The 14,179-nt window shown below is 45.1% G+C and overlaps 1 protein-coding gene across 23 annotated transcripts in view; it reads left to right on the top strand.

The window, feature by feature from the left end:
- Positions 1-13,395, top strand: part of FNBP1 (formin binding protein 1) — an 88,917-nt gene extending 75,522 nt beyond the window's left edge. For 7 of the 23 annotated variants that reach the window (XM_063174936.1, XM_063174952.1, XM_063174946.1 and 4 more), the window contains 8 exons: positions 1,497-1,511; positions 1,660-1,695; positions 5,497-5,606; positions 7,295-7,427; positions 8,403-8,524; positions 8,839-8,978; positions 9,729-9,887; positions 12,107-13,395. In XM_063174936.1, coding sequence (XP_063031006.1) covers positions 1,497-1,511; positions 1,660-1,695; positions 5,497-5,606; positions 7,295-7,427; positions 8,403-8,524; positions 8,839-8,978; positions 9,729-9,887; positions 12,107-12,141 — 750 coding nt within the window. In that variant the 3' untranslated portion in view covers positions 12,142-13,395. The other 16 variants (XM_063174954.1, XM_063174947.1, XM_063174939.1 and 13 more) reach the window with 6 other exon arrangements.
- The last annotated feature ends 784 nt before the right edge of the window (positions 13,396-14,179 follow it).

Here is a 14,179-nt window from a genome sequence, read left to right as displayed (position 1 = left end):
AAAATCCTGGTAACTAATGTAAATTGTTATTTTGGGGGGAAAAAATAAGTGTATTTTTAAAATCAGCTGCCCACAAGAGGTGTGGAGCCTTTATTTTAAATCCCATCCTAATGAACTGTGTTTTTGCTAGAAATGAAGCATCTGTTTGAGAACATATTGCCAGGAGCTGTTGGTAGTGACAGAGAACTTGAATGGAAAGAGGTTCCTAAGTCTGGCAGCACAAATCCTTGCCTGGAGAGAGGCATTTTCCAGCTTTTACCTTCCAGCTGTTGCTAACACGGAGTGTGTGCTTTTATGCACCTCAAGTTTGTTGGGTAGCTGGAGCATTTCACAACTGCCCCAAGAGCTGGCAGGCAGCTCAGTGCCCCTTGCTGGAGGAGGAGGAGGAGGCTGGGTGGAGTTTGGATTCTCTTTTCTCTCTGGCTTTAGATGCTGAGCAGCAGCTCCCTTGTGCTTGGCACAGAACTGAGCACTGTCAGCCCCTCTATCTCTTGGCAATCTCTGAGCTGCAGCTGCTCTGTCATTTTGCAAGGATGGAAGAGACTTTGGGAATTTTGGTGGTTGAGTGCCCAGGCACACTTGTTCACCTGGGAGTTCCTGGCGCACCTGCCCAGAGCTGTGTGCAGGTGAGGCAGGGCAGGCTCTGCTCCATGGGCACACTCTGCTTTCAGTCCTGCTTCCCCAGAGTAACTAAAAGATAATATTTGGGCTCTGTCCCAGGAAATGTGGTAACTTCGGAAGATTTAGATCATGTATATCATTTAAGGAGGTTGAATAATGTCTTACCATGCTGTCATAGAACCAATTTGATGTCAGGAGAATAGATGTTTTTTTTCCTCCTCCTTGGGCCTGACCTCGTCCGACTATGGCCAGAGTACGTTTGAGTCTGAGTATTTATTTCTGAATTGTCCAAGAATGTGAAATGGCTTTCTGTGCCTGCCTGGGCAGCACTCTGCAGTCCTCAGGGACAGTCCAGGGGTGTTGTCCTTTGGCTGTAGCCAAGAGCCAGGCATTCCCTGGGGGTCCATGGTGCTGGGTGCTGCTGGAGCTGTTCCTCTCCTCTCCTCTCTCTGAGGTTTGGCTCAGGGCTGACCCCCCCAGAGCCCTTCAATCAAGGGGCTGATGCATTTCAGCACATTTTTGATCTAAAGTGACACCCATGCATTTGCCAGCTGTGAGTTTTTCCCACCTCAGTGCTGGGATGGGAGCTCCCAGTGTTGTTGGTGTAGCTGTTGTCAGTCAGTCCAGGTCTGATCTCACCTGTGCCCAGGTCCTGCACTTCCCATTCCCATTTCTGGCCAGGTCATGGCAGCTGCCCAAGCCCATCTTGTGAACTTTTGCACAGATCTGTTAGTGTGACCCATTTTGCCTTCCAACAGCAAGGGGATTGTGTCATTTTATTGTAACATCAACCTCAAAAAGTTCCTCTTCTACTGATGCATTGTTGTTTTTTCTCTCTCTCCCCCCACCCTGTATCTCTCCAATTTTACATGAAGCTTTCTCTCAAGCTGGTAAGCACATTTACAGCATGCCTGTCCTGTGTTTTAATCACAATTTACTGTGTGTGTTTAATGTGCACTGTGCCACATGTGACATGCCACTGAAATTAACTGTTAAATTTGTTTCTTCTTTGTGTTTGCTTTTTTTGACATTTATCAGATAAATCTGAATACACAGGTCTGGAGTCTAATAGAGGTGATCAGAATTCAGTCTTCTAATGAGCTGCTAAAAAATTAACTCTAATATATAGATTAGTTTTCACTTTTATAATCTAGGGCTATGAAAATGTAGAACAACAGTACTGAGCAATTCTACTACTGTATAAGTATACATTAAAACATTAAAAGGGGAAAAAATTAAAATAAAGGTGTCTGTGCTTACTGGACTTTTTCCAGAGAGCCATGCATGTCTTTCTGTATAAAGTAGCTGCAAAGTTTGCTTTCCATGTCCAGTATTACTGGAAATCTGCATCATTATCACCTACATTTTACAGCCCTATGTAGTTCTTCAGAATAACCAATAATGACATTAATTAAAGTTCTGTAAACCTTAACATTAACAAGGTTAACTCAATCTGATTTGACTTTGCAAATTGAGAGATATGAGTCTGTGTGAATCTTACATTCCATCTTGGATGCAGCTGGGAAGGTTACTTGAACTATGGTAAGATAAAGATGTTACAGAGCTGGAAAGGGAAGGGGTGAACAGAGCTGGGAAAGCATATTACTGCTGAACTCCATGCACAAGGTACTGTTTTGCTTGAGACACTCCACACCTTGCTGTGTCCCACAGCTTGGCCACATTCCTTTGGCCCTGGAGAGCCCCTCAGCAGCAGAATGTGCCTGGTTTGCTGCCTCACCTTGTGCAAACACACGAGGCAGTGATGGCATTTGAGGACCTCAGAGGCACCTAAGCTGTGTCAGCTTCCAGGTTCTCTTATTCCTCACCAGTTTGTGCCTTTGGGTGCTCTTTCCCTTCCCTGTGAGGGCGGGCAGGCCCTGGCACAGGGTGCCCAGAGCAGCTGGGGCTGCCCCTGGATCCCTGGCAGTGCCCAAGGGCAGATTGGACAGAGCTGGAGCAGCCTGGGACAGTGCAAGGTGTCCCTGCCCATGGCAGGGAGTTGGAACAAGATGAGCTTAAAGATCTCCTCCAACACAAATTCTGCTGGGATTCTACATTTATCTTGTGCTTGAACACATCACTGGGGGCCTCTTCTGCTCATGGCAGCTCATCCAGCTCATCATGGGCCACCAGAGCTGGGCCTGGAGCATCCCTGGCAGTTTTGGGTCCTGCTGCTGCTCTGGCAGCACAGTGACTTTCTTGGGCTCCTTTGCTTCTCTCTGAAGACCTGTGGTGGGTCTGAGGAATGATGGGGGTGCCTGGAATATGTGCAAACCTCCTTTTGGCTGTTGCCAAGCCACTGTCCTGGGAGTCCACTGCATTTATAGCAGATTTCCACTCATTTTCTTGGTCACAGTGCAAGTGTGCTGTGTAGCTGAGTTAAGCCTTTGCATGTAGGAATAAATCCTCCAAAAATGGCTGACATGGCCTTTCCTTGGGAATTGCAGAAACTGGAAAGATGTGCAGGGAGGGCTGAGATCCATTTTCCCCTCAGATGGAGAAAAGCAGCTTTTTAAAATCTCCTCTTGGATCCTCACTATGCAAGAGCCAAAACTGGGGCTGAGAAAGCTCCTGTTCTCACATGTAGCTTCAGTGCAGAAACTCTGGAAGGCTCTGTTTTCACAGTCCTTCATCTTGGGACAATTTGAATCCTAACTCAATCTCTTTCTGCAAGGACACCTTGTGAGCAGCACACCAGAAATAGCACAGCTTTCCCCTCACCTCACTGCTGCAGCATTTCTAAAAACATAGGCAATGCCCACAGCTTGAGAGGTAGCCCAGGTGTGTTTGTGCTTGAGAGCATGAAATGTGCCCAGCATGTGCAAAAACGGCTCTTGACTCTCCTTTTTGGAGCAGGGGCTCCAGGTTCTGATGGGAAATTCCTGAGCACAGCCTAAAGCTGGAGTGAGGTCACCTCCCAGCCTTGGGGGGCAGCTCCATCAACTCCTGCCTTGGTCTGAAGCATTGTGAGCCAGGCTGCTGGATTTAGTCCAGCTTAGAACTCTTCAATCAGCTTGAAGAATCAAAAATGAGATACCAAAATGATGCTTTTCCAAATTTCACTCTGTTGCATTGTACTAATGTACAGCTGGGGATATTTTCAAGCCTGTCTCTTCTGCTTAGAAATGAGGAGGATATGTCAGAATGTTATCTAGAATTTCCTGTAAGTGCTTGTTTGTTTACAAAGCTGCCTCCAGATGCTTTGCCTTAAAAAGATGTGTGTGGCTTTAGTGTGGATTATCCATAAAATAGGTGGCATCACTCTCATATCTGTTTTGGTGTGGGAGTTGCTGTCAAGCAAAATCTAAATGCTAAAGAATAAATTAAAATAGATCTCTCCTCTACCAGGCACATCAAGTAATGTAACCACTGGTAGGACTCCGTGTGGGGAAAGTTTCAGAATCAGCATAACTTTCTTAGTAATTTGTCTTAAATTTGCTTTCTCATTGTCTCACAAACAGAGTTTTAAGTATGATTGCAGAGATGATCAAGGCTTCACTAGAAGCACATGCCATCTTGGGCTGACAGTCACTACAGCAGCAGTTTCCTCAGGCCTGCTCTGTGACTTTGGGATGGAGGAGAAGGTGACCTGTGTGTGGCTGTCCTCCAGCCCTCTGACACTCCACACTTTGGTTTTGAGCAGCAGCTGCAGGACAAAGTCACAGAGTCCCAGCACATTCAGTACAGAGCCAAGGTCTAGTGAGCAGCTTGTGTGGCAGTGACTCCTCTAAATCCCTCTCCTCAGAGAGAAATTTGGAGTTTTAGCAGACTGATGGCCCAGCCCTGCTCACAGGCTCTCAGTGGTCCATCAGCTCACTGAATTTGGTTACTCAGCTTTGTGGTTTTGTCCTTCTATCTCCCATATTCCCCCTTAGAAATGGGACAGGGAATGAGCAGAAGCCAAAACGAGCAAAACCTGCCCAAATTCAGGCTCATGCACAAGAACCTCACTACTTTATGGTGCAACTAATCAGTATTAATGTGTTCAGTGTAGCCCACCCAATCTGCCTCCATTGCCTTCTGGCAAGACAAAAATAGGTGTTACTGTGAAGAAAAGAGTGTGGATGTATTTTATGTGTCATCTATCTGCTATATCAAATGGAGGCAATCAAGAGGAGACATAGCAGAAGGCAGAAAAGGGGTTTTCAAGCAGAATCACACAAAGGTAACCACTGTGGTCTTCACTTTTTTTTTTTTTTCCCCTTGGTTATAATTTCAAACTGATTCCATGGCTTTGATATAACTTCTGGTTTTTATGTGAGTACAAGTGAGAGAGGAAAAACTGAGAGACTTTGGCGTGGAATGTGGACCCTGGAAAGTAAGCAGCATGTTTTTTAAATTGCAGAGTCCAGTGGGGAATGCCTCTGTTAGCTTGGTGTGTTCAGGAGAGCCCTGACATAAATGAACTGTGTTGGAGCAGCAGTCAGTCAGCAGTGCACAGGAGAAGTACAACTGTGGCATGGGAATAAAAGCCGGGAACTGTTTTTATAGGAATGCTGTTTGTAGCTGAGTGAAAGAAGGCAGGAAGGATCAGCTTTCCATGAGAAGGGAACACCGTTAAAAAAAAATTGATGATAAAATTGTAGATAAAAATAATTTCTCATCTTTGCTGTTGAATTCTGGAATTCTCCAGCTGATCTTCCATTAGCCACTGTTAGGGAAGCAGGATGTTCCTGGGATCATTTTGAGGGCATCCAGATTCCTCACCATTCAGGGACTGATAACACACTACAAACAAGAACAATGCTTCAGACCACTGTTATTTTGCACAGGTTTTTGTGAGCTGCTTTCAAAATGCAATTCCAAGGGATTCTTTCAGACTCTGATTATTAATTTTTTTCCTTATCCCCCCACCCTCCATTCCACTCTGTGCAGGGAGCAGGCCCAGAAGACTTCAGCAATCTCCCACCTGAGCAAAGAAGGAAGAAGCTTCAGCAGAAGGTCGATGAACTGAACAGGGACATTCAGAAAGAGATGGATTCAAGGTGAGTCAAACCCCTGCAATGAAAAGTGAAATTGCACTGAGCAGAGCCCCTGTGTGTGATGGATGTGGGTACATCCCAACAGGAGAGGCTCTTTTGACATGATGGCATCATGGCCTGATCTGTAGCTCAGATTTCCTGGAAGCAGCAAGATAATGACTCCTGTGCTTCTGTGAATGCTTTTTCTACAAGGCTGCATTTATCATTCTGGCTGAGAATAAGGCTATTTTAGCTACACACTTTTAATTGATTCTGGCAGCCTGTATTTGTGCTTTGTGTTTGTTCACATTCTGTAGTTGCATTAAAGATTCAGCGTGTTTTGTTTGTGAGACACAGAACTTTTCTTCCCTGGAGGATTTCAAGACTGGTCTCTTCCTAAATACTGCTTTGCATTTGTACACATGTGCCTACATTTTGTGTCAGCTTGCTTTCAAGAACCTATTTATTTTGCCTACTAACCCAGAATTTCTCCTTTATATTTTCTGTCATGGTTAAGAAAAGAAAATTGCACATGGTTATATGATTTCTTATTGCTTTGGTTTTTTCTTCTGTGGTAACTTAGGTTTTTCTTTCTGTTCTGTATTGATTCTGAGGTAACCCAACACTAAAATCAGATATGGAATTGCAGCAGAGTGAAGTTTAAATGAAGACAGTTTATGATGGAGAAAAATAGCACCAGCAGTTAAATAAGAGTTAAACAAACAGTAATAATTGTGAGTCATATGTTTGCAACATTGTCCCTTAGGGCTTCAGGCACAGAGCAGTCCCACTTCCTTGCCACCCACTCTTTTTCCCAGTTCCACACACACAAGGCAAAGGCACAGGATTTCAATTGTCAAGAGTTTGGTGGGAAACTCTAAAGCATAAAGAGTGTTAACTTGAGCCCTGGGACTCTCATTAACCTCTCTCCCACCAGCTAATGCCTGGAGAAAATCTGAATAGTTGTGCTAAAACCAGCCACAATTCCATTTTCAGCTCTGAAATGTCCATCAGCAGCTGAGAGGAGCTGCCCTGGGACTCGGCCGGACATGGGGTCACATTTTGTAGCCTCAAGTGCATCTGTCTGTCCCTGTGCTGTGGCAAACACAAACCATCTGCAGCCAGCTTCCTTTTAAGCAGTGTGAAACAAATAAATATCTTTCAGATTATTTGAGTTGCTAAAGACAAGCTGCAACAGGCAGGGTGAGAATTTCTTGTTTGCCCTCCGTTTGTGTTATTGATACATCTTTGTTCCACTTTCTCAACTGGAGGTCAGCCCATGATGGATGATAATGATTCAACTGTTTGTCCATGCCCTGAAAACTGGGAAGATATTAGTCTAGGAAGTTGGAGCTGTCATAGATTGCAATGGTTGTGAGATTTATTGTTATTATTTTGCCCAGGGGAGCAAGTAGGTACTGTTGTAGTACATAAAAATCCGTGTCAGGCTAAAAATCAATATCAAATATCTTCCCATGTTGTAGGTAACTCACTGTTTTTTATCTCTGACAATGTAAATTCTCTTCTGGCAAATCATTTTACTGGGTTTTTTTTCAATGGCTGGTTCTATACAGGGCAAAAACCCCATCTGGGTGTTCTCAGTTCCCTTTGTAACAGCTTAGGTTGAACCTCAGAGTGAAGAACAGACAGTTTACTAAAGTCATTTACCCCCAGCTGCACTAAATGTGTTTGGTTTTTGTTGTGCCCCTCAGAGATGCCTTAACAAAGATGAAAGACGTGTACATCAAGAACCCCCAGATGGGAGACGCGGCGAGCGTGGACCACAGATTGGCAGAGCTGGGGCAGAACATTGAAAAGCTGCGGTTAGAAGTGCAGAAATTCGAGGTATGACAAGAGATATTTCAGTAAAAAGCAGCTCAGCAAATGCTCAGGTCTGAGCAGGACCTTCCTGGCTTTTCCAGATGTGTTGATGCACTTTGGTGTGTGAGGGCAAGGGCTGTGTGAGCACTTGCATTAATTGGGGTCTTTGAGCTGATTTGTGTAACACAAACGTGAACATCTCCTGTGGCAGTCAGCCCACGGTTAAATTTGCCACAGGAAACAAATTGTGCTAAGTGGAGGTGAAGAGAAAATGTGGTGCTCTCTGGACTGCCCAGAGGGCTTCAGATGCTTATTTAATTAATTAAATAGATTGAAGCATCATGTTACAGATGTCTGTGGAAAATCAGAGTGACATAAATGCAAAGCACCATTTAGAGACTAACAGCAAGACGGAAGCCATCAGATGAAATATGTTTTGAGGAATAGTCTGCCATCAGCAGGAAGCTGCTTAGTGATATAAAATCTCCAGAACAGAAGGGGAGTGTTTGGAATATATGAAGCCCATTATAGTTACATGAGAAGGATTAGACAGCTGAGAAAAGACTTCACTTTCTACATTATGCTTTGAACATAAACAGATACAGCCCATTAATTTCAGATGTGGTTTTACTATCCATTGCTTTCCTCCCCGTTTGAAATCAGTGCCTCTTTCATTCTCCCCAGCTTTTGTTCTTGTGCATTCAGCAGTTGCTGAGTTTCTGGTGTTACTCAGACTGCTCTAAGCAGCCACACATCATTTTACTTGGTTCTGACTGGAGCAGCATCATCTCCTGCTGGCTGTTACCTGCTTCTCTCTCAGGGTGTTTCCAGGACCCAGTGCCAAAAAAAAAGTTACCTTTTCAATGAGTGTGTTTTTCAGCAAGACAATCCAGAATTTGAACAACACAAAGGAAAACATGAACATGCTTACAAACCAGTCTTTGCTCTGTAGCCTGGGTGTCAGGGTGAGCTCTGTCTGTCTGTCTGTGTGTCTGGCAGGGCTGGCTGGCGGAGGTGGAGGGGCGGCTGCCGGCGCGGAGCGAGCAGCCCCGGCGCCAGAGCGGGGTCTACGAGGCTCAGAACGCATCGGGAGTGAACAGCTGTGCCCAGGACAGGGAGAGGTACAGTATCTGAACGGGCTGGGGCTCAGCAGAGCCTCTGCAGGCACAGCCAGGGCTCTGCAGCCTCAAATTGCTGCTTTCCGTGATGAGCTGTGTGACAGCCCCCTCGCTCACTGCTGTGAGCCACTGCGTTTTTACAGCTTTTAATGGTAAAGATGAGGGTTCTCACTTATCTTAGCCAGCTCCAAGCAAGCTCTGGAGTAACTGGGCTGCTCCAGCTGGAGTTGCTCCCCTTGCCCCATGCCTGGAGACCGAGTGGCTCTCTCTGCTGCTGAGGTTGGTTGCTATAGTTGCTGTGTTTTTCCTCTCTTGAGCAGCCCCGATGGCAGTTACACAGAAGAGCAAAGCCAGGAGACTGAGATGAAAGTACCTGCAACAGACTTTGATGATGAGTTTGATGATGAAGAACCACTACCCACCATAGGAACGTGTAAAGCTCTCTATACATTTGAAGGTATCACTCAGACTTTACCCTCATTTCTCTGACTGTGGCCGTGCTCGTAGGGGTCCAAGGAAGAGGGAAGAGATGAAGATCTGACTCCGTGTTTCAGAAGGCTTGATTTATTATTTTATGATATATATTAAAACTATACCAAAAGAATAGAAGAAAGGCTTTTATCAGAAGGCTGGCTAAGAATAGAAAAAGAAGGAATGATAACAAAGGCTTGTGGCTCAGACAGAGCCTGGGTCAGCTGACAGTGATTGGCCATTAATTAGAAACAACCACATAAGACCAATTGCAGACCCACCTGTTGCATTCCACAGCAGCAGATAACCATTGTTTACATTTTGTTCCTGAGGCCTCAGCTTCTCAGGAGAAAAAATCCTAAGGAAAGGCTTCTTCAGAAAATATCATGGCTACACTCTGACTGGGCTTTTTCAAGTTTATATACCAAGAGCAAGTGGGAAACCTTCATTAGACCTTAAATAGCCAAAGGACAAGTGAGGATCAGGTGTGATTATTTAGAAAGGCACCAGGACAGGGATTTTTCTCCTGTTGCACAGGAGCTCTACAAGAGAAAAAACCAAATCTCTGCTGTCAGGGTCACATTTCTGGTTCTTTATGTACGCACTGCTGCATCCCGAATCACAAGCTCCTGTTCTGGCTGCCAGTGATGCACCAAAAGCTGTGTCCACCCATGGTCTGAGTTACTGATTCCTGCTGTGCAGCACAGCCTGAAGTGCCTGTTGCTGTGTGTTTCAGGTCAGAATGAAGGAACAATCTCAGTAGCAGAAGGAGAGATGCTCTATGTCATAGAAGAAGACAAAGGGGACGGGTGGACGCGGATCCGAAGGAACGAAGATGAGGAGGGCTATGTCCCCACGTCCTATGTTGAAGTCTATTTGGACAAAAATGCCAAAGGTGCTATGACCTATATTTAATGCTATTATTATTGTTTTATTTGCTTTCACAGAGATAAACCAAGCCTGAAGCTGCTCTGTGTTGCAGATAGAGCCTTTTAAGAGTCTGTACAATGCCACCAAGTGCATTATTCCGTACGTGGACTAATTATGGCTTGTTGTACTGCAAAATGTGCTTTTCTTGCTCAGAGAGGGGTAGTGTGGGGGACTCCTGAAAGCAGAGGGGAAATGCAGCCTTGCCTGGACAGTGTTTGCTCAACTGGCACTGCCATTGCACGCCCAGCTTAGTGCAGGAAGCACAAAAAGCCCTTTGGGATCCTTCAGGCTCCCCTCAGATACCCAGGGGGCATCTCAGACTGTTTGTCCCAAAGTCACTCGGTGGAACTTTATGGAGGGAATATTTAGACTGCTGGTTTGTGTCTGTGTGGGAGCTTTTCAGAGCCTGTTGTGTTCTGGGGACCCTTTGGTTTGAAAGCTGGTGGTAATTTAGTTTAGTGTGTATGGAAGGGGAAGGAGAGATCTTACCAAACCCCTCCACACAGCACTCTGTGGTCCCTGATAAATGGGTAAAACATTGAGAAAGCTCCTCTGTTCTTTCCCACCTTGCTACATTTCAGATGTATTTGCTGTTGCAGATGACCAGAACTAATGGTTTAATCTTTTGCTTACTTGACATCAATGGAGACATTCAGAGTTTGGACTCTGTAAGCTGCTGTTTATTGCTTTTAATTCCTCCCAAATATTTTGTGTAAGGAAGCAATGCTGCAGGGCAGACCTGGCTGGAGTAAATGCCAGTACTGAACACCTGGTAATGGGATACACTGAGAAATCAAAAGATTTTAGCCCTGTTTCAAATCAGGATGTGAGAATTCCATTGTGTTAAATAATTTGTGTTTATTCAGCCACCTAATCCTTCAGATTATTGTGTTTCCTAGACTTGAGAGTTCTTGATGTGAAACAAGTGGCTTCATCCAAGTCAAAAGCAAACTGAGCCATTTTCTTTGGGGTTTATGGGCAGCAGGAAGAGAGGACTAGGACTGTACCTATAAACCAGCACTGAAACCTGAGCAGTTCAGAGTTGGGTTGGGTGTTAATTGGTGCAGTGCCTTGTCTGGGCCTTGTTTTATTTTGCCATAATACAGTAGTTTTATGTTCCTGTTGGCAAATACATGCTCAGTTAAGATGCAAAATAGTGCAAAAAGTTTAGCCCCCTCTGTTGGTTTTTATTAACCTTTGAAAGATGGATCATCCATTCCCCTCTATATCCAGAACAAGGCTGAAGGATTGGAAATATGGAAACACAGACTGGTTTGGGTTGGAAGGGACCCTCTCATTCCAACCCTCTCCATCAGAGTAAAAACACAAACTGTGCCAGGGTGAAGGCTGATACAGCTGCAGCCATGTCTGTAGCCACAGTGGAGGTTTTTCAGATCATTTAAAGCTTTTCCATTAATTTTGCTGGATTTCAGGAACAAAATCAAACAGGTCTGTGAATATCTAATGCATAGGAACAACAACGTTTACCTCTTTTATTTCTCAAGTCTCTGGTTTCAAAGAAAAGCTAAAAGAGAATGCTTCAAAGAATGCAGCATAAAGATTTGGAGGAAATGCTGCTGTGTTTAAAAGGTGAACTTTGCTGCAAGCTGCAAATTGATTTTTAAGGTATTGGTAGAAGTGACTTGATTCAGTCCTTGAAATAGAAGCGATGACATTCCTGAAGATAACATTGTAAATACTAAAGCTTTGCAAACTCTAGTAATCCTTTCCTGTTTTTGGAAGGAAGGTTGAGCAGCTGGCACCACGAAAGGCTGGTGGCAGAAGGGTGGGAGCTCAGAGCAGCCCCTGTGGCTGTCCCAGCCAGCAGAGCCATCCCAGCCCTGGCCCAGCCTTTCCTGCCTGGCCAGGCTGTGTCTGTGCCATGGGCAGCCCAGTGCCACTCTCAGTGCTGGTGAGAAGCTGCTTTTCCACTCAGCTGGAGCCTGTGTTGTCAGGGCTGTGCTGCAGGGCTGAGCTGGGCAGGACAGGTAAGTTGTGTGCTGCAGGTGCCCTCCTGATCTCAGTCTGAGAGGAGCCAAGCTGGGTCTGTGCCCTGCGTGTCCCTGTGTGAGGGCTCCTGGTGACATTTACAGGGATACCTCTGCTCAGAGGCTGTTGGCAAACCCTGTCACAAAAAGAACAGTAATGCCTATCTTGTTTTGCCTTTTTTTTTTTTTTTTCCAGATGTGCACAAACCACTTCAGAAAATCTCTGAGTAGGTTTGCATAGGCCTGTCTACCCTTTATTCTCCTGGTTTGCTGCTACGGTTGTTTTAAGAGCTCTGTTTGAGAAGGTTTTCTTTAGAAGAGATGAATGCACATGTCACATCTCCATCACTGAAAGACTTTGTTAGGTACCAGGCTGGCTCTGAAATGAAGGTGCTGCCCTGACTGTGTCCATTTAGTGCAAACAGCACTGTTGTCCTTCTGAATAGAAAGGAGAGCTGCAGGCTCTGCTCCCCTGGGATTCCTGCAGGAGGCTGCTCTGTGCACACCTGGGTGTAGCATCTTGCAGGGCTTTTCTGTACCTGTCTGGTGTCTGGTGCTGAGAACTCAAACACAGGAGCTGGTTGGGCCTTTGAGCTCGAGCCTGACCCGCCCTGTGTCACTGACCATGGTACCTCATCATCTGCTTGGCAACAAAACTCTTTCACTGAGGGATCTTGTGAAATCCTGTGGCACAAAAAGTCCTGCATGGAGTGCCCAGCTCTGTGCAAACCCCGCACTGTGCTGTTCCCTCCCAGCCACAGCCTGGCTGTTTGTGTGGGTGACATGCAGGAGTGGAGGTTAAACTTCTTGATAAAATCTCTTTTGGAGCTGTGGGCTGATTCACATTTTGGCTCCTGTTCCCCCTCACCTCTGATGATATCAGTTTGCCCAGATTATGGGCAGCTCTGGCATTCCCAGTGCTGTAGCTCTGCTCTCTGCTGTAACCGTCATGCAGAGCTTTGACTTATATAAGTAAATAGGTAAAAGTTAACCATGCTGATGCACTTTTTATCTAGGATATATCTGATTATTTAATGCTTGCCAAATTATTTAGGAATTGGTAATTATAAACTGGACTGTGGCTTTTAAAAATCCTTTTGTTAAATACGTGCCCTTAGTTCTCCCAGTATATATAAAAAAATTGTATATAACATAACTTAAAGACTAAAGTTACTTGAATTTGAATTGTTTTTATCCTTTTATATGTGTATAAATATAAATGGTTTTATAGGCTGTTCTTCTGCTTAACCCAGCTGTTTTGGTAACTGCTCAGTCCCTCTGATGTTGATAAGTGTTTTTGGTTACTCAGCTGCCTGCACCTGGACTTGCACAGGAGCTGCTGTTGTGTGTTAAGGTTTGTTCAATCTGGCCAGTGTGGTTGTCTTGTTTCTATTCTTATTTTTTAAAGAATCATCATCTGTCAGGAATCTCTTTATAGCTTGATGTACCATGGTGTCTTCTTCTAATAAACGTTATATTTTCTCATTCCTGTGAGGTTTTGGTTTTTGAGTTTTTTTAATGACAGTAACTAGTAGATGGCAATGATTAGTGGCAAAAAATAGTGGCTCCTAAGGAACAGCAAATAGCCCAGACCTGCTTCTCATTCTAAGCACAAATGCAATTCTTCTCAAGAAAAAATATTTTATTGTGGCTCTTTGGAAACTTCTTTGTGCTGTCATTTGGAAGGATTTGATGGAAGTGGGTGCAAAGGGGGTGAGAAGGTTCCCCCTGGTTTCTCAAATGCAGAGGAAGTTTGGACTCATCCTGTATTCCCTTGGATACAGCAGTTTGGGCCAAACCACGTCCTGGATTGTGGCTTCACTTGGCCAGAGGCAAAACTTGTCCTCAGCCCCCATTCTGTGGGAACAGGCATGGCCAGAGGAGGCTTTGGAGGCTTGGGCTGCTTCACTGACCTGCATTTTCCTGGCTTCTCCTGAGAGGGAAAGGCCTCTGCAGCCTGTGGTGGAAAGGAAAGCTCTGGATCCCTCTGCAAATTCTTTGATTTAATTTCCTGTTGTTGTTCAGTGTCACTGATGGTCTCTGGAGCTGTCACTTGAACAGATGCAGTGCTGCTTTGCTGACAGAAAATGGAAAAGCTGTTTGTTTTGTCAGTGGCATGAAGCAGGTGCTGGCAGGGTCCTGCCCCTGTGCTTTCCTCCCAGGGATGCTCATCCCAGGCTGCAGGGAAGGGCTGAGGGTGCAGAGTTTCTGAGCCAGGAGCCTTCCCAAGCCCTGTAACCCAGTAGATGCTTCATTGCTTTATTCCTTT

The sequence above is a fragment of the Melospiza melodia genome, chromosome 22 (assembly GCF_035770615.1).
Source record: "Melospiza melodia melodia isolate bMelMel2 chromosome 22, bMelMel2.pri, whole genome shotgun sequence".
Lineage (NCBI taxonomy): Eukaryota > Metazoa > Chordata > Aves > Passeriformes > Passerellidae > Melospiza > Melospiza melodia.
Note: the sequence above shows the minus strand (reverse complement) of the source record. Positions and strands in the feature narration are given on the sequence as shown.